Source organism: Papaver somniferum, chromosome 1, assembly GCF_003573695.1.
Source record: "Papaver somniferum cultivar HN1 chromosome 1, ASM357369v1, whole genome shotgun sequence".
Taxonomy (NCBI): Eukaryota; Viridiplantae; Streptophyta; class Magnoliopsida; order Ranunculales; family Papaveraceae; genus Papaver; species Papaver somniferum.
In genome coordinates this window covers 92,848,669-92,867,956 of record NC_039358.1, presented here as the reverse complement: position 1 = coordinate 92,867,956, position 19,288 = coordinate 92,848,669, and the positions used below count along the sequence as shown (strand labels likewise).

General features: G+C 37.0%; 3 protein-coding genes across 6 annotated transcripts; 1 reads left to right on the top strand and 2 right to left on the bottom strand.

Annotated features, from left to right (window-relative positions):
* Positions 1–1,780: 1,780 nt before the first annotated feature.
* On the bottom strand, positions 1,781–6,628 carry LOC113294544 (inactive protein kinase SELMODRAFT_444075-like). Of its 2 annotated transcripts, none has more exons than XM_026542939.1 (8): positions 5,468–6,628; positions 5,205–5,338; positions 4,789–4,883; positions 3,240–4,282; positions 2,980–3,140; positions 2,804–2,880; positions 2,346–2,673; positions 1,781–2,228 (listed from the first exon to the last, which is right to left on the bottom strand). In XM_026542939.1, exons 1-8 carry the CDS (start codon positions 5,727–5,729, stop codon positions 2,079–2,081), a joined length of 2,250 nt encoding a protein of 749 aa, XP_026398724.1. In that variant the 5' UTR covers positions 5,730–6,628; the 3' UTR covers positions 1,781–2,078. The 2 variants fall into 2 exon arrangements, with proteins under 2 accessions (XP_026398724.1, XP_026398729.1); XM_026542944.1 differs by lacking the exon at positions 5,468–6,628 and adding an exon at positions 5,038–5,110 and having other exon boundaries at positions 5,205–5,287.
* Positions 6,629–7,918: 1,290 nt separating this feature from the next.
* LOC113331305 (protein root UVB sensitive 4-like) lies at positions 7,919–11,819 on the bottom strand. 3 transcript variants are annotated; one of them, XM_026578031.1, is made up of 11 exons: positions 11,462–11,819; positions 11,226–11,308; positions 11,007–11,153; positions 10,761–10,907; positions 10,561–10,623; positions 10,393–10,469; positions 10,108–10,213; positions 9,054–9,156; positions 8,790–8,941; positions 8,620–8,685; positions 7,919–8,491 (listed from the first exon to the last, which is right to left on the bottom strand). In XM_026578031.1, exons 1-11 carry the CDS (start codon positions 11,682–11,684, stop codon positions 8,255–8,257), a joined length of 1,404 nt encoding a protein of 467 aa, XP_026433816.1. In that variant the 5' UTR covers positions 11,685–11,819; the 3' UTR covers positions 7,919–8,254. The 3 variants fall into 3 exon arrangements, with proteins under 3 accessions (XP_026433816.1, XP_026433811.1, XP_026433823.1); XM_026578026.1 differs by having other exon boundaries at positions 11,226–11,819; XM_026578038.1 differs by lacking the exons at positions 7,919–8,491; positions 8,620–8,685 and having other exon boundaries at positions 8,796–8,937; positions 11,226–11,819.
* Positions 11,820–17,368: 5,549 nt separating this feature from the next.
* LOC113347553 (salicylate carboxymethyltransferase-like) lies at positions 17,369–19,281 on the top strand. The gene is made up of 5 exons (XM_026591234.1): positions 17,369–17,443; positions 17,557–18,027; positions 18,112–18,380; positions 18,476–18,770; positions 19,270–19,281. The coding sequence occupies exons 1-5, from the start codon at positions 17,369–17,371 to the stop codon at positions 19,279–19,281; spliced, it is 1,122 nt and encodes a 373-aa protein (XP_026447019.1).
* The last annotated feature ends 7 nt before the right edge of the window (positions 19,282–19,288 follow it).

The window sequence follows — 19,288 nt, the reverse complement described above, 5'->3', positions numbered from 1 at the left end:
GTACCTGTTCAAATTTATTTCAAAAAATCATTTCACCAGCAGTAACAAGCATAACAACTCAAGCTACGGAAAGTAAGACAACAACAATTGGATCATCGAATTCTTCAGTTACTACAACTGTTACCACATCTCCAATGCTGAGACAGTTCGAATTGTTCGGATCCAGACACTCAAAGACACATTAAGATTACCATTGCTACTTGAGACACTTTGGTTACCATTTGAAACACTTTCGTTACTTTTGGCTACTGTTACTACTAGTTGGATCACTGGTACCTTGATTGCAATAGGAAGTTTAAACTTAAAAAACTCTGGTTCATGTTATTTACTTGTTCTGATGAATATTATGTTGAATTTGATCTAATCATTGCCTTGTGTTATAATGCATATTGGTTTTGTTCTCAAAATCAATTTGACCCAAGATATTTGGTCCTCTCCTTTGCGAGAGAGAAGGTCATCTAAAATTGTTTCTAGATCTGGAAACATATATGTAATATGCAAGAATTTGTGGAGATATTATAACTTGTATAACTTTGTTATGATATTGAAATATTTCTGTAAGATGTCTGATTTTCTAAATCGGCTCTCTCAATATATCTTCTGAGGTTAGTCTCATTTTTGAAATAAAAATAAAACAATAATAGTAATAATTTCTAAATAATGAGGCAAATTTTGAGACATCGTGAATCAAATTTGAGTTACTGTGCAAAACAATACTCATTTTTGAACAAATCTTATCATTGCGTTGTGCTTTAATACATATTGGTTTTGTTCTCAAAATCAATTTGGCCCAAGATGTTTGGTCCTCTCCTTCGCGGGAGAGAAGGTCATCTAAAATTGTTTCTAGATCTGGAAACATATATGTAATAGGCAAGAATTGATGGAGATATTATAACTTGTATAACTTTGTTATGATATTGAAATATTTTTGTAAGATGTCTGATTTTCTAAATCGGCTCTCTCAATATATCTTCTGAGGTTAGTCTCCTTTTTGAAATAAAAATAAAACAATAATAGTAATAATTTCTAAATAATGAGGCAAATTTTGAGATACCGTGAATCAAATTTGAGTTATTGTGCAAAACAATACTCATTTTTGAACAAATCTTATCATTGCGTTGTGCTTTAATACATATTTGTTTTGTTCTCAAAATTAGTTTGGCCCAAGATGTTTGGTCCTCTTCTTTGCGAGAGAGAAGGTCATCTAAAATTGTTTCTAGATCTGAAAAGATATATGTAATAGGCAAGAATTGGTGGAGATATTATAACTTGTATAACTTTATTATGATATTGAAATATTTATGTAAGATTTCTGACTGTCAATATATTTTCTGAGTTTGGTCTCATTTTTGAAATAAAAATAAAACAATAATAGTAATAATTTCTAAATAATGAGGCAAATTTTGAGATACCGCGAATCAGATTTGAGTTACTGTGCAAAACAATACTAATTTTAAAAGAAGGGTCCACCGGGAAACGATCTGTTTTGTATTGGTTGAGCTATGGTTGAAATTGCTGCATTCTTGTAGCACAAGGAGAACAGGGCAGTTGATGCTGAGCTCAAAATGGGACAAAGCAGAAATTGATGTATTGAATTAAACCTTTTTTCTTACGGGCAATGGAAGTTAAGGAAGTTGCAAAACAAAGAAGTCCAGGTCAATATTCATTGAACATGGGAATTACAGGCATTCCCAACAGGGCCGTGGGTCCATTCCAATTGACCAGCGGATGTTCCCATCATAGGGTTATTTCATCTTAGATTGATCACTGGGTCGAGTTGCCTAGAAGTAAAAAGACTTTCATATCAGCATGACACAGTCATGTAGTTCCACTGTATAAAAATTTTAAGCAGTTCTAAACTGACTGAACAAATCTGTACAATGATGAGAAAAAAAGCTAAACAAATATCGCTCATATTTTGTTTACAGGCCATCGAGGACACACGACGCAACTTTAAATTTACATGATACTATAACTTAATGCTACTGTAATCACTGACAATTTCAACTTCAAAAGAAAAGAAAAAAAAATGTGATCCTTTTATGTAACTCGTATTGATATTAGTATTCAATCCTGTCTCAATGAGACAGCTTACGGGAATGAACTCCCCTTGATCCTGTTCTCACGCGTGAGCTGAGACCATGCAAACGCTGGCTTCTACTACCAATGGAGTCTGAATCACTACCAAGTGGAATGATTGAATCTCCTCCTTCTAGTATTCTCAGAACCTAAAAGATAAAAAGGAAAAATGCATATACAAGATCAGTTTTACGAGATTCTAGAGGGTTAACAGCAGGAAATTGACAAATACGGAATGGAGTGCCTACTTTGGCAGTGAACATTACCTTTGACATTGAGGGTCTAGACTCCGGATCTCGCCGTAGGCACAAGGAAGCTGCTTGAGCCATGGCTCTCAGTTGATGTGAGAAGTTTTGGATTTGGTTGGAATCCAAGTTTGGGTCTAGCAGTTTATGGTTAATTGCTACGTCTTGGCTTTGTTCTTCTGGTACCAACTGAGGGCGGGAACATTCAACTAAGAACTGTCGCCCTTTAGAACGAGCCATTCCAATGGTTTTTCGACCAATAATTAGCTCCATTAACACCACTCCAAATGCATATACATCTGCTTTCTCTGTAATTCTGTCGCCTTCTATGTACTCTGGTGCAAGATACCTGGACAGACATAAGAAAAGGCTATTATCATTCAATGCTGGAAGAAACATTGCTTCATTCAGAGTCCTATTCACAAATCTGTGCATCATCAAAAGCTAGAAAAGTTTCAATAGCATCTGCATCTACTCACCCCAAGGTCCCAACTACCCGCTGCTCAGTACCGTCTTCTAAGTCTGGTTGCCATTTTGCAAGACCAAAATCTCCAACCTAACGTAAAACCAAACAGTTAGTTTGATAGTTATGCTTCCGATATTGCACCATCTTTACAACAGAGATAAGTTAGGTAGAAAGAGAAAAAAATCATACAAGGGGTTCATAATCGTGGGTGAGAAGGATGTTGTTGGGGCGCATATCTCTGTGCACAATGCAGCCTACCCTGCAGTCTTCATGAAGATACCTCAAACCTCTTGCTGCGCCAATTGCAATCTTAAGCCGTGATTTCCAATCTAGCGGTTTTTTATTTTGCCCTGCTTAAAGCACATCCAGGGATATAGTTACATCAGATTTATTATAAGGGTTTCATCCTACACTGCAGAATATAAAGAGAAGTGAAAGAGAGAAATTACCGTATAAATGGAAGTCCAAAGAGCCATTGCATACATACTCATAAACTAAGACTCTTCTGTCTCCTTCTATACAAAATCCAACCAGCATCACAACATTTCTGTGTTGCGCGCAGCTTAACACCCCAACTTCCCTACGAAACTCGGCCTCCCCTTGAGACCCAGCAATCTTCAGTTGCTTCACAGCCACCACCTGACCATCACTTAAGACACCTCGGTGAACTGATCCAAACCCACCTTCTGCCAATAAATCCGCCTCTGAAAATCCATTTGTTGCTTCCTCAAGCTCTTTGTAACAGAACCACCTTGGAGGTTTCCCAAAGACGGGTGCTCTATGTTGACATAATGAACATAGAGGGGGAGGAGCTGTAGTAATTCTACTTAAAAAGACTGCATCTCTTACATCTTCATTGAAAATGTGATCTGCTGGCGGTGATTGGTTGACCCTGGGTTCTTGAATCTTCTCTTTATCGAATTGGACAAACTTTTCACGTAGTGTCCTTGGAGGGCGAGTTTTATTGTTGCAAGTAATCTTGTTGTTTTTGATAGTTGAGTTCTTCTGTTCATCAACAGTATGATTTGGGCGAAACCAGTATTTATTTCCATTACTTTTAGTCACAGATGCTCTCGAATTTAAAGAGATAAAATCTTCCTTGACTGATCCAAATGATGAAAGTGAATGATCTGAATCGACACGTCTATGTATAGATCTAGGCTTCCCTGCATTGTTAATCTCAAAAAGTGGGTTTCTTTCGGATACAAAGAAAGGAGACGCTTCAGCTTCAGAACTAGACAGGGAAGTTCCTTCGGTGGTTGTCCTAGTGAAGGATGTTGTTGGTTCATCTGGGCTGCTCACTGGAGTTGAATGCCTAATCCTATTATCTTCCGACTCTTTGGCTTTTAATTCTGTTGTCGGAGAAAAAGATGACTCAATTTCACCAGAGCCTCCCAAGTTAAGTCTAAGAATTCTGGGTCGTGCACGTTTCATCACCACAATGTTACATCGGAGTTCCTCCATGCAAAGCTTCTCCTCCTGCTTCAAGTGTCTGTGACAGCACAACAATATCCATGTTACTCATATCAACCTTAACAAAGTATGGCTCAAAAGATTAGTTTAACATCTGAATTTCATTAGTACTCATCAGAGTAATTCACCTAATCGGCTTCTATAATCAATGGAGACAGGCGCAGATAAAGACCTAATATCTACTGGTATATTTACTTTATGTTCTCGCATACTGCATACACTGATAACTTCACATATATCTAAGAATCTTACGGCATTGTCCATTCCAAACACCTTAAAGTTCTTACTGTTTAACCCGCTAGTAAATGTGCTCGTCTATTTGGAAATGTACCTAATAGACACTTGAATCAAACTAATTTTCGAGAAAAATCATGTGGGAGTATGCTCTACTACCTACTCTACTTGTATGGTAAGATTAGAGAATATATCAAAATGGATTAAAATTAAAATACACTTAGCAAATGATTAACAAGCAACATGAATAATTAAACATAGAAATTAAATTAATACATTATTATAATTTACTTGTCCAATACGACCCAGTTGGCTCCAGCTCTCTTTGATTCCGCTGCCACCACTCCAGCAGGCGAGCCCGAAACCATCTTAATCTTTATACCGACCTATACATGGTACAAAAAAGCTAGAATTTTAAAGTTATAGTTTAACCAAACACCTTTTCCTCTTAAACAAGTTTAATTCTTAATCAATCATTCAGCTAAATAATTATAGCATTTCTAAACAATTTCTGTCAGATTCCGGTGCTCGGTGTCTTACCAAACAAACTACTGAACAAACAAAAATCATGTCAGAACACCAACTAAGTTGAATGATTGACTTCGGTTTTCAGCTAATAAAAACATAAAAATTCACGTCATAGCAAAAGTATTATTGAGTAAAACCAAAAAAAAAAAAGAAGTTGGTAATTTTTGGATGTCTTTTACCTCGTTCTGATTGTGAAATTGAAGTACCATCTGAGAAAAAGAATCTGAGATCTGATACATCCTATCAGGCGAGTTATCTCGAGTTCTCCCAGCACAATCTCCGTTTAATATCGGTAAATTCCATAACTTCCGACCTTTTAGACAACCAAATTCACAGAAGAAGAACAATTATTAGAACATAAAAACACATAATTCATACTATCCTTGAATGGGTGATACAGAAAATTATCGACTGTTTAATGAGGATTAGTAAGTGAAATTACCTCTGGTTTCTGTAGAAATAACAGCAAGAAGAGTAATTTGATCACCAGGACGAACGATATTAGTAAGTGCCCAAGTTAATGCTGTTTTAGAAATGTCTTTCTCTGCAGCTCTAACTGCTACCACAACTTTACCTCCCGGTGAAGGTCTCATTCTTTCAAAAATAGTAGAATAAGAAGTATCCTCTTCTCTAATTCTGCCATGAATTCCTCTAGTTTTAGCTGAAGAGTGTTGTTGGGTTTGCCAGAATTCACCAGAATACATTTGGGGTTTCTTCCTTTTCTAATTTCAATCACCTCGAAGTTGCAGAGAAAGAATGAATTTTGAATGTTTAGAAGAAGAAAGCAGTGAGTCTTTGTCACGTTTTCTTTCAAAATTTTGAAAACGGAATCCTGTAAAATTTGATTTAAAGATACAAGAATAATATAGCCATGGTTAGTGGTTACGTCGTTTCTGGATATCTTTCTTTTTTGGATTAAAGTAATCGATTCTTCTCACTTTTGTATCTTGTCTTTATAAAATGAGAGTTTTCTTAGTATCCAAGAATTGCAACGAAAATTCATAGCTAGAAGATTTTCTTTATTTTTTTCCTTTTCCCCTTTACTTCTTTTTGAATGGAAACTTCTTTCTCTCGGTACTAAGAACTACCTTATATCGCCTTACGCACCCCATTGCGTGTATTATTTGTTGGAGTATGTTAAAGAAATCATGCTCGAAGGAGGCGAAATACTGTATGATTTTAAAACAGTATGACGCGTATATTCCAAATGGCTAAAGACTTTGTAGTCTTGTTACACAGCTTATATTTAAGAGAGACAGATTAACCGACAGTTTTGTTGCTTACTACTATACAAAATTAATTAAGTTGAAAAGTAGAAATTAGTTTGGATCGTAGTTTCAGAATGAATTTTAAAAACATAATAGTTAACTTTTAATGAAGTAAATTGTTTTGGTTTTTGCTTCTGGCTCCTGAGATGAGATTGATTTCTTGCAGCGCAGCCCAACCTGACCATGTCTTGTCTAATTTGTGTGTTCATGTACCAAAAAGTGAGTTTAGGGTTAGCTAACCTACTAGCTACTAATACTACCTACCTACCCATGTTTGGCATGATGGTCTCTAGTGGAGTTTGTTGTGTATGATCGTCCTAGTCTGATTCAACTGCATCTGGTTTGTCTATAACTTGTTTAAATCATAAATAACTCTAGCTTTAGACATTCTAGGAAAAGAAACCAATTAAAGCATGATTCTCTTGACAAAATTTTCAGCAGAAATGAACAAGAAAAACAATGGCAAAACATATTAGGCAGATGTTAGCCTAACTGCCTGGTGCCTAACCACATCAAAAACAAATGATACATGGAAAAGACCACATAAAGTAACAAGACTGCAAACAAAGTTAGATGAGAGGACAGACATATCAGGCAATGTACATGAGAATGAATAATAAGGGCAGCTCAGATTTGGATGTCTGTTGAGATTTTGTTGAAAACATACACATACAAAATTATTAGGTTTCCTGATGAAAATGACAGCGAGAAACTGATAAACAAAAACAGAGAAAAAAGAAACAAGAGGGCCATTTTCTTAATAATATTACAAAAACACTCTTTTGGATTCACGTTATCAGATGAGAATAATTTAAGATATTGTGTGATTATTCAAAGATTAAATGTTAAAATTGACAATAAGACTTGCAGACACCACACAAACACTGAAACACTTCACCTCGGTCCCACTATACTCCGCATTCAAGTACTCAATGGTTCAGATCCTCTGGTAATGATGGAACTCTTTAGCACAGGTGTTGGTCTAATTCAACTCAAACTAGTTGAACATATCTATTTTCTGGGTCCAATAATTTTGATCCCATTAATATCATGATGGACTATTGGGGATCTCCATACTTGACCACACCAGACCATGTGCACATACATGGGGTACTAACAGCAACCTAAATATATCTTTTTTCTACCTTTGGTGGTTCCGTAATTGGACAAGTCGCCAGAGGTAAACTGGCAACCTGAGATCAAAACCCACTTATTTCAGTAGTTCCAACACATAAAACGATTGGAAGTTCCCAAAAAATGGAATGGGTGGGGTCATGGTGGGGTTTATGTGGTGATGCAACTTAGAACTAAGGGTTAGATATGGCTCACAACCTAACCAGGTTAAGATGTATTGCTAGTTCCAAGACCACATCGGCTATTCTGCTAATTATCACCTCATTTTGCAAAATCTTTAGAATTAAACGAAAGAAATTGATTCGATGAACAGTAGATGATTCCCTTGGGCAGTGTCTGGTTGAGGCTAAACTTGAGAAGAACAAACTGATAATGACTCAAGAACACTGATTCTATCTTTAGAAGGAAGATCCTAAACAGATATACATATATACTGAACGTTACTTGAACAAGGATAAACTAAACTAACCATGTGAATAATCTAGGGACTATCAAATATATTATATTGGAAAAACGTTATGGTAATCATGTCATAGATCCGATGAATATTTTGAGAAAAGATTTTTTCCTTTTCTTAATACACACAAACAAAGAATGCAAACCTTAAAGCATGACCGAATGATTCATCCTTGTTTTTAACAAAGATGAGTTTCTCTTCTTACTGGGTTGGGCTGGCAGGTTAAGAAGTGAAAATATATACATGTTTTTCGCAACCAAAACTAGCACTAATGGGCAAAAATGTTACCTCCATGCTTGAGAAGGGTGTTGCCAAGATACTCTATTAGTGTATGAACTCACTGCCTTGTTTAAAATCCCAAGCTTCCTTTCTATGACATATTATAGCGGACCTGTTCCTGCACACTCAACAAGATGTTTTTGACGGACCAACCAGATCTGTGAAGTTCTTCCGTTAATAGTTCAACATCCTCTAATGTACAAGCACATCGTTTGACATCTTCGACCATCTTAAACCACTCACTAAGAAGAGACTCCGACACAACATTGGTTTCCATAATTTGCTTCCACTTGTCTCTGCGGCGAAGTTCCTCACGGATATAACATGCCTACATCACAACACAAACCCAAATTAAAACTTACAAAGGAAAAGATAACCGAAACTGTTGCTACAAAAAATATTATACGACACGTATAATAATTTTGGGTTGCATCAATCTATATAAATTCACCTTACCTGCAGCAAACCCATGATAATATCAGTAACGGAACATCCTTCACGTAAACAAAGAAGAACACCTTGCTGAAAATAGGGAAATGACAGGAGATGAGTAACAAACTAAAATTCTTAGTGCAACAAAACTGCTCCAAGTGTTGTGCTAGTAGAGCTTCTTTTTATACACTGACCTGCTTATTACTTCTGAAACCTTTTGGGGTGGTCTCCAAGCATATGAAGTAAGAATCCTCCCCTCTCAAAGACTGCATTGTCAACATTGAAATCTTGGGAATTGGATCCTTGGGGTCTACACAACCGATTCTAATTGGCCAAAGCACTCTACCTGATGCGAAGCACGTCAATCATATGTAAGCTCCATGGTTAATCAAATCTCTTTTTTAAGCAGCGATGATGAAATAAAAGCTCAATCATATGAAGTCACAGAATAATTTCACCTTTTCTCCACGGAAAATCAATGCCTTCCTCCTTACTAACCTCTGCTGGTGATGGGATATGCTTCAAGTGAATCCACCTATCCAGTATGATCTCAAGTCTATCCTGAATATTAAATGCACATATTAAGGATTCAAAACTAAGAATCTGTTACCAAAACTAGAACAACTACCCTTTCTAGTATTTGCTAGTCCAACAAGATACAATCAAATATCAAAACACAGGCAAACCCCGCATCAATGCAGGCATAATGTGCATGGAAACCTCCAAATAGAATCACACAATCTCACCAAAGGTAACAAAACCATGCAGGATTATTTCTTAACTTTGCTTAGACACCTGCATGGTTTTGTTACCTTGATTAGATTGTGTAATGTTCTACGGAGGTGCATCTGATGTGCCCTTGTTCGTGGTGCAAATCGAGCCTCCAGCACTTTCCAGACTTCTTGTGATGTTGAGAAGCCAAAGACACGAGTCATTATACTTCCAGTTAGAAGAGTCTTTAGAACTGGGTAGGGTACGTGGGGGCTTTGCTAGGCTTCCATCAACATATCCCTGTAATTTGTAACCCTTGGAAGTGGTTTGAATTGAGTTTTTTCATAGAAGATAATTTGTGTCATTAAGCTTGATGTTAATGAGGTGATTGATGTGTAGCTGTAGTAGGGTAGAAGTGTTAGCTTCCATTGATTAGGAAGAAAAATGGTGTGGTTTTAGGATTTATGACCAGATGCCAACTCAAGATTTAGCTTCACAGGAAAATCTTCCACACTCTTGTGGAGATTGAATTCATATATTTATAGTCAACACACTTACAGGATGTACATAGTTTCCAGATTCAACAGACCATAAATTAAGTTGGAGAGTATCTAGGAAAAGTAGACTAAGTTGTTGTAGAGTCATTCAAAATCTCAAGACTCAGTCAGTAGAGATATTTTAGGGCTTTGGATACAAGTATCCTTGACACTCACAAGTGCAACAATAATAAATTTCAAGCCATCAAATGTCCTATTTCTTTTGTCAAGCAGGTATAAAAGAAATATTCCAAAGAAGACAAACCTTTGTCAATGTTTGTGGATGTACATGCTTGAGCCCTTGATAGATTCCTAAAAGGTCGATTGCTGAGAAAATTGGGTAAACAACAAAGGGAAGTACAGCTAGTAATCTGCACATTGACGAATAGCTATATTAAAAAAAAAATGCAATGAGATCAGTTTATAAGCAACAAAAAAAGTATTTTACCTTCTGAACCAAAGCAAGTAAACATGAAATTATAGACTGAATTCAGAAAGTATAGAGTTTATAATTTGGTCGTGAAAAAACCAAATACTTAAAGAGGATAACCTTTCATTATTCTTGCACAACAAGTTCAAAAATGCTGCAAGCATGAGACCGACGTTATCAAAGCAAACTGTTTGAATCTGAGAATCCAATTCAAACAGAAGAAGATTCAGAATACTGGAGTTTAAAGTATAGCATGCAGAATTAAAGTAATTTACTTAATTACCACACCTGTGCTTTTGCAGAAACTTCACCGAGATTACCGGCCACTGCAAAACTTCGATGTACAGCGGACTGCTCATTCAATAAAAATCTTAGATTTATGGAGGAAGCTAAATGAACCTAACGGCTAACGATACTCTTATTCTCTTATGGTAAAGATTAGAGGCGATATGTTGAGAATTCAAAATGTTACTAAATAGAGGACTTACACCGGTTGCCAAGTAACCAGCCAAGCTAATTTGTTTCGCAACGTTGGCCATGGTTGCAAGAAGCAAGAAATAGCGGGGGAAAACAGGAGTCAGCAATTCAACGCCAATACTTAATGTAAACATGATGGACGTTGAGAACCTGACCCTCTTAAATGAGGCAAATAAAGCACATTAGAACATGCTTAGTTGCTTACTCAGTACATAGAACATCAAATTCCATAGTGATACTAATTGGCAGGATCTCACCTTCAAATTAGTGTCGAATGCAGAAGCAAGGCTGGCAGTATAAATGCATCGACTAAGCCGTCCCAGCCCATCTTTCAGTACCCAGTTCAATGCAGCAGCTGAAGGAAGGGACTTGGAATAGCCAAACCCCATTGCTCGAAACATTGCCTAGACAATCGAACCACAAGTTCATTCATCTACAGAATTTATGTAAAACCCAATAGCTGGAGTGAATATTACCTGGGTGGCGAGAACCCGAAGTGCAGAACTGAAAACCGCATGCAAGAATTTCCACTTCACATATTCCATATAGTTTTCCTGAACTTGATGAGGAATAAAGAAATCCCGAACAGCCGAAGTATAAAATTGGTACAATTTACGAAACCCATAATCGAATTCATCAGAATTTGAAGGAGTATCATCAAAAGATACCAATTTTAATTGGGTTCCATCCCAAAAATAACGAGAAGACTTACCAGAAGTACGAATTACAACTGGAAGACTGAATGCTTCTGGTTTCTCTCCTCTTTCAATTCTTTCAGACTCAAACCCGTATGAAGTTTTCAAAGAACATGATAGATTTAACCTTTTGGGTCTTCTTAAGTTTGATTTTGAGAAAACATAGTGGGTTTTGTTGGAATTCCATGGAAGTTGAAAATGAAGTCGAGAATCACAATATACTTGAGACAAGGATTGCATCAGCGGAAACCCTTGAGCTAACGACAACTTTTAACAAGAAGAAATCTGTAAACCCCAGACTGAGTGTTAACACAACGTGACTCAACACTCCGGCAAATTTTCGTTTTATTGTTTCGTATGAACAATTAGCGCCAAAGGGTTTAGGGTTTTACAGAAGTACATTTTGTCTCCTGAATCCAGCAGATAAAGTGCACGCTCTCCAAAAAGTTGATGTAACTTATGTTCACACCATTATTTTGGTTCAGGGCAGGCCTTAAACTGATTCCTAATTTCCTACGCCATTCTGATTTCTGAGTACCGACCGGGATACATTTTAGGCAAGAAGCAACCACAAACTAGAGTACACAGAAAAAATGAACTAGTTGTACAAAGATTTAAGCGGTTCCAAAATCCGTGTACTTAAACTTGGTAATGGCATTTAATGGAGGTTGGAGCTTGAGCTCTGTGGACGTTTTTTCCCTTTTACTAAATGTGATAAGTCAACTGCACTTCTGTGATACAGCCTGCACATAATTTATTTTTATTTTTATTTTTTTGTTTTACAACTTGCAGCCGTTGCAGGTGTTGAGGAAGAGAGTGTTTGATCACGTTCTTTATGTTACATCGCCATCTCTCTCTATATCTTCTCTTCCTGTTCTTCGTTTCCTTTCCAACAATAAGTTTAGCTTGGTTGCAATTTAAAAGAGTCAGGAGACTATCTGGATACCATCGTCGGTAAGTTTTTGTGGTTTTGAAATGAATAACTATGTGTTTAACTTAAATTTTTGAGTAAGAATTAACATTTATTTGCTTGTTTTACTAGGTAGGAGTACACTTTTCCAACTAAGGCCATAGTTTGTCTTGGTCGTTTCCTTTGTTGGTTAAACTTCAACATAGAAGTCACTAACAAGCTGGTTAGGACAAGATTAGGAAATTGATGTAATCCTAAGGGAATTAGAAGTCATCTAGTTCTAAGAAAAGGAAAGACATGTAATAAGGTAATAGGACTAGGAAAAGGAATTCATAGTTCTATATATATATGATCACCAAAGTTGTGGTTGATCATATGAGCAAGATTAGAGCTTGTGTTTAGTTTTGAGAGATTTTCTAAACATCAATAAAGAGAGTTGTCTTTATATAAGTTAAGTTTCATCTTGCAGTTGCCATTAATTGGTATCAGAGCTTGTTTCTGAGCCATGGAAAACGAAACCACCATTGTGGGTGCAAAACAGTTCACGCCACCATCAATACAAGTTCCAATCCTCAACGCCACAAACTACACAGTATGGACCATGAGAATGAAGGTACTGATGAAAATCTACAAAGTTTGGGAAACAATTGATCCTGGTACATTGGACCCAGACAAAAACAACATCGCCATTGGATTACTCTTTCAAGCAATACCAGAATGTCTTGTTCTACAAGTTGGTGAACATGAAACTTCAAAGAAAATTTGGGATGCAATAAAGGCACGTAATCTCGGAGCTGATCGAGTTAAAGATGCCCGTCTGCAAACCTTAATGTCTGAATTTGAAAGAGTGAAGACAAAAGACACTGATACTATTGATAGATTTGCAGGAAAGCTATCAGAGATAGCCTCAAAAGCTGCGTCACTTGGACAATCCATTGATGAAGATAAACTGGTAAAGAAGTTTCTCAATAGTTTACCAAGATCCAAGTATATTCATATCATAACTTCTCTCGAACAAGTCTTAGATTTAAAGAAGACTAGCTATGAAGATATAATTGGAAGATTGAAAGCATATGAAGAGAGAATCCTTGATGAAGAAAACAATGGAGAAACTCAAGGAAAACTCTTGTACACAAACTCTTACCAACAAAACTCTGCGACAAGAGGAAGAGGTCGTGGAAGAGGTGGTAGAGTAAACAGAGGCCCGAGGAAGAGGAGGAAGGTTTAATTCACAAGATAGAACAACAAGTCAGAATGATCAAAACCAAGGGAAAGAAAAGAAGGATAGATCAAACATTATTTGTTACAGATGTGATAAACCAGGACACTTCTCCTCTGTATGCCCTGAAAGAATACAAAAGATAGAAGAAGCAAACAAAAAATGAAACAAGGGAAGCCGATACTGCTCTTTTCATGCACGAAGTGGTATTCTTAAACGAAGAGAAATTAATACCAAAGAACTATGAAACAAAGGATAGTGAAGAAGGAGTATGGTATTTAGATAATGGAGCCAGCAATCACATGACTGGTAAGAGACACTACTTTTCTGAACTCAATGAGAAAATCAAAGGACAAGTGAAGTTTGGGGATGGATCTTCTGTAGAAATTGAAGGGAAAGGATTAATTCTATTTCAGAGCAAGACCGGAGAACAGAAGCTTGTCACAAACATCTACTTCATCCCAAACTTACAAAGCAACATTCTAAGTTTAGGACAATCTACAGAAGTTGGATGTGATGTTAGAATGCGATAAGATTATCTAACAGTTCATGACCCAAGTGGAAGACTTTTAGTTAGAGTCTCACGCTCATAGAATAGACTCTACAAGATAAGTCTCATGATTGGAAGGCCATTATGTCTGAATATGAGACTGGAAGATCAGACATGGAAGTGGCACGCAAGGTTAGGACACATAAGCTTTAGAACTTTAAAGGCAATGTCTCAAAAAAAGATGGTTCGAGGACTACCACAGATAAATGATGAAGCAAAAATCTGTGAAACATGTTTAGTTGGGAAACAAACTCGTCAAGATTTCCCAAAAGCAACAACATTCAGAGCCTCAAAGCCATTAGAGCTTCTTCATGCTGATTTATGTGGTCCTATTACACCACAAACCCTTGCAAATAATAAATACATATTTTTTATTATATATGACTTCTCAAGATATATGTGGTCTATTCTTATGAAAGAAAAGAGTGAAGCATTTGACAGATTCAAAGCTTTCAGAAATCTGATAGAAAAAGAGCTAAAAGAGGAGGTCAAAATGCTTAGAACTGATAGAGGAGGAGAGTTCACTTCCTTAGAGTTCAACAAGTTCTGTGAGTCAAATGGAATCAAAAGGAAACTCACAACACCATATACACCACAAAAAAACGGAGTGGTGGAGAGGAGAAACAGAACTCTAATGGAGATGACAAGAAGTTCTTTAAAGGCTATGCAGGTACCTAATTATCTATGGGGAGAAGCTGTATGACACTCCACATACCTAATAAACAGGATACCTACGAACGCTCTGAAAGAGATGACTCCATATGAAAGTTTGCGAAAGAGAAAACCAAACATAGATCATTTAAGAGTGTTTGGTTGCAAAGCATACGCAAAAGTTGATTCTACAGCTCTTAAGAAACTGGATGATCGATCTTAGACTCTTGTGAATCTAGGAATTGAGCCTGGATCCAAAGCTTACAGATTATTCAATCCAAAAACGAAAAGAGTGATAGTGAGTCGAGATGTGTTATTCGATGAAAAAGCAAACTGGAACTGGAAAGAAACTAATGATGGATCAAGTAGGGATCCAGGAATGTTTCACATGAGATGGGGTCAAGTAATTGATGAAGGCGAAGGACCCATAATCATCAATACTAATGGAAACAATGATGTTAATCAAGAAGAAGAAGAGAATAATGAAAACGCTGAGAATAACAAAGAAGTAGAAGAAGAAGAAGAAGAAGAAGAAGAAGAAGAAGAAGAAGAAGAGATCGATGAAATAACTCAACCCATTCCACTGCGAAAATCAACAAGATAGATACAAAAGCCACAGTATCTGGAGGATTATGTTCTTCAAGCTGCATAAGAATGTGAGATAATGCTACTTTCTGTTAATGATGAACCGAGGAATTTTCAGGAAGCAAAGGTCTCGACTAAATGGACACAAGCATGTAGAGAAGAAATTATTTCAATCAACAGAAACAAGACTTGGTTTCTAGTTGATAAGTCAGGTGGGGTAAAAGTGAGTGGTCTTAAGTGGATCTTCAAAATAAAACAGAATGCTGATGGTACTGTCAACAAATATAAGGCAAGACTTGTAGCTAAGGGATACGTTCAAGAATCAGGCATAGACTTTGATGAAGTTTTCGCACCAGTTGCTAGACTAGAGACAATTCGTCTCTTAATAGCAGAAGCAACATCAAACTCATGGGAAATTCACCACTTAGACGTTAAGACAGCATTCTTACATGGTGAATTGCGAGAAGATGTGTATGTTGAACAACCAGAAGGTTTTGAAGTAAAAGGACAAGAGCATAAGGTTTATAAGTTATCAAAAGCTCTATATGGTCTAAGACAAGCTCCTCGAGCCTGGAATACAAAGTTAGATCAAATCTTAAGAGAAATCATATTTGTTAAGTGCTCTAAAGAAACATCAGTATACAGAAGAGAAGAAAAGGGAACACTTCTTGTGATTGCAGTCTATGTAGATGATCTATTTTTGACTGGCAACTCCCTTAAGGTGATCAATGAGTTCAAGAGAGAAATGTCATCAAAGTTTGAGATGTCAGACCTCGGAAAACTCACTTATTACCTTGGCATAGAAGTCCATCAAGGAGTAGATGGGACTCAGATTAAACAAGAAGCTTATGCAAGGAGAATTCTGAAAGAAGCAGGACTTGAAACTTGTAATCCAACTAAGATACCAATGGAGTTTGGACTTAAAGTTTCAAAGGCACAAGAAGAAGCTGAGATTGATCCAACGAGTTATAGAAGAAATGTTGGATGCCTTAGATACTTGTTACACACAAGACCAGACTTGGCTTTCTCTGTGGGAGTAGCAAGCCATTATATGCAGAGTCCACGCAAGTCTCATGATGATGTAATAAAGCATATATTGAGATATCTAAGAGGAACAATCAGCTATGGATTGAAGTATGGTCGAGGAGGATCAAAAGGAATTGTTGGGTATAGTGACAGCAGTCATAATATTGACCAAGATGATGGAAAAAGTACAACTGGTCATATATTTTATCTAAGAGAAGCACCTATTACATGGTGTTCACAGAAGCAAGACACTGTAGCCCTCTCATCCTGTGAAGCTGAGTTTATGGCTGCAACAGAAGCAGCTAAACAATCAATATGGCTTCAAGAACTGTTGGGTGAAATCAAAGGAAGAGAACCTGAAAAAGTTCTCATCAAGATTGATAATAAGTCTGCAATTGCACTCACTAAAAATCCAGTGTTTCACTGGAAGACGAAACACATTCACAAAAGGTATCATTTCATACGAGAATGCATCGAGAAGGAGGTCATTAACGTAGAACACATACCAGGAACTGAGCAGAAAGCAGACATATTGACAAAGGCATTAGCTCGGATCAAGTTTGAAGAAATGAGACAACTGATTGGAGTACAAGATATGTCACGGGTAAGGTTGAAGCTTAACGGGGAGAATGTTGGTTAAACTTCAACATAGAAGTCACTAACAAGCTGGTTAGGACAAGATTAGGAAATTGATGTAATCCTAAGGGAATTAGAAGTCATCTAGTTCTAAGAAAAGGAAGGACATGTAATAAGGTAATAGGACTAGGAAAAAGAATTCATAGTTCTATATATATATATATGATCACCAAAGTTGTGGTTGATCATATGAGCAAGATTAGAGCTTGTGTTTAGTTTTGAGAGATTTTCTAAACATCAATAAAGAGAGTTGTCTTTATATAAGCTAAGTTTCATCTTGCAGTTGCCATTACCCTTTATCTACTACTGTTTTCTGCTCCCTCTCATCTGCTTGTCAATATATCAAAATGGATGTCAACCAACAATTTCACATGAATGGTGGCAATGGTGAAACAAGTTATTCTTCCAACTCCACATTGCAGGTTCATCTTTTATCACTTTCTTGACCTTTTATATACAACGGTGTCTTGGTACTGCAGGTTTTAGTGATTACATGATGATAGCTGTAATTTTACCTTTGATTATTCCATTGCAGAGGAAAGGTGTAGAGATCACAAAGCCCATTATAGAGGAAACCATAATAGAGATTATTAATACAATGTATTTAGCCTCTCCAGCACCCAATCTTAGTAAGAGCATCAGTATTGCAGATATGGATTGTTCCTCAGGCCCCAATGCATTATTGGTTGTTTCGTACGTCATGAATACTGTGTTCAAGACGCTTGTTCGCGATTTAGGTGGTGTGAGTCGCGCTTCTACACACCCTGAAATTCTCGTGTTCCTCAATGATCTTGCTGGCAATGATTTCAACTCAACTTTCAAGTCCTTGCAAGGTTTTTACGATGAGCTCAAAAAAACCTACAACAGATTAGGTGGACATGAGGGTGACCAAAGACAACAGCCATGTTTTGTTGCAGGAATCCCTGGGTCATTTTATGCCAGACTTTTTCCTGCTGACAGTCTCCATTTTGTTCACTCTTCTTACAGTCTCCATTGGTTGTCTCAGGTTAGCTAGCTAGCTTGGGTGCTTAATACCCATTTTCAAACATTGTCTTGTTCCCATCTCTAGCATTTTTTTAATTGATGATAGGTTCCTCAAGGGATTGAGAAGATTAATAAGGGGAATGTTTACATGGTGGAATCAAGCCCACCATCTGTAGTTGAAGCATACTTGAACCAATTCGAAAGAGAATTCGAGCTTTTCCTGAAATGTCGATCTGAGGAGGTAGTAAAGGGAGGACGAATGGTGCTAACAACCTCCGGTAGAGCAAATGATGTAGGTCCTTGTAGGCTTGTAGCAAAGAACATTGTTTCGTCTGGGAACTCGTGGCAAACATTCTCTCTGACATGCTATCACAGGTAAAATGTAATTATGGTTTTGAATTGACGACAGGTTATTGAGTGTGGTAATCATATCCTTGTTAAGCTGTTATGTATACATGTTTCCACTTCAGTAATCATGGTTTGATGCAGCGTAAAATTGAAGCAGAGAAATTAGAGTCATTTCACGTACCTCTTTATATACCATCTTCTTCAGAGGTGAAATCTATAATACTGCGTGAAGGCTCATTTATCATTAATCGACTAGAGACATTTGAAGTGACTTTGGACGGTGTTGGTGATGATGCGAAGTTAGATGGAAGGAGCAATGCTGATGTTATGGTGAACAGCCTAAGAGCCATATCAGAACCCTTGCTGGCAAGTCGCTTCGGAGTAGAGATAATTGAAGAGTTGTTTTGTAGGCTTGGGGTAATCTTTGCGGCTTACCTGCCCAAGGGAAAAAATAAAACTTATGGGCATAGTCATCTCTTTGGTAAGGCAGTGAAAAAATGTATGCATACGAGCTGCCGCTAGGCAAAATCTCTTTCCAGCTGTTCAGCCAATTTGTTAAGGATCGAGCAAGAGAGAGGAGAGCATAAACGCGGAAGCATAAAAAACTACATTGATAATAATTTGGTATATCAAGTTTCATGGCTCAACAACCTATTTATATTGTTCAGAAACTTGACATCCACTCAAGGTACTTTCCTAACTAAGATCAAACTCTAAACATAGACACTTTCCTAATATAACTCTCACAACTTAATGTGCATATCTCCTAAATATGGACTTTCCCATATTATTTCCTAATACCCTCCCTCAAGATGGAGCATGTAGATCACGAATGCCCATCTTGGACAAAAGAAATTTAACTTATGTTTTCTTTTCTTTTTTTTTCAACACTTTTGTGATTTTTTTTTTTTTTCAGATCGTAGTTTAAGGACGTT

Coding starts and splice junctions, on each gene's coding strand:
- LOC113294544 (XM_026542939.1), bottom strand. CDS start 5,729: ATGTATTCTGGTGAATTCTGGCAAACCCAACAACACTCTTCAGCTAAA. Junction 4,283..4,788: donor AACTGGGTCGTATTGGACAA/GTAAATTATAAT, acceptor GTGCTGTCACAG/ACACTTGAAGCAGGAGGAGA. Junction 2,674..2,803: donor CGGGTAGTTGGGACCTTGGG/GTGAGTAGATGC, acceptor ATGTCTGTCCAG/GTATCTTGCACCAGAGTACA.
- LOC113331305 (XM_026578026.1), bottom strand. CDS start 11,684: ATGCAATCCTTGTCTCAAGTATATTGTGATTCTCGACTTCATTTTCAA. Junction 11,154..11,225: donor TTCGGGTTCTCGCCACCCAG/GTAATATTCACT, acceptor TCGATTGTCTAG/GCAATGTTTCGAGCAATGGG. Junction 10,908..11,006: donor CATTCGACACTAATTTGAAG/GTGAGATCCTGC, acceptor GCCTCATTTAAG/AGGGTCAGGTTCTCAACGTC.
- LOC113347553 (XM_026591234.1), top strand. CDS start 17,369: ATGGATGTCAACCAACAATTTCACATGAATGGTGGCAATGGTGAAACA. Junction 17,444..17,556: donor CTTCCAACTCCACATTGCAG/GTTCATCTTTTA, acceptor ATTCCATTGCAG/AGGAAAGGTGTAGAGATCAC. Junction 18,381..18,475: donor TCTCTGACATGCTATCACAG/GTAAAATGTAAT, acceptor TTTCCACTTCAG/TAATCATGGTTTGATGCAGC.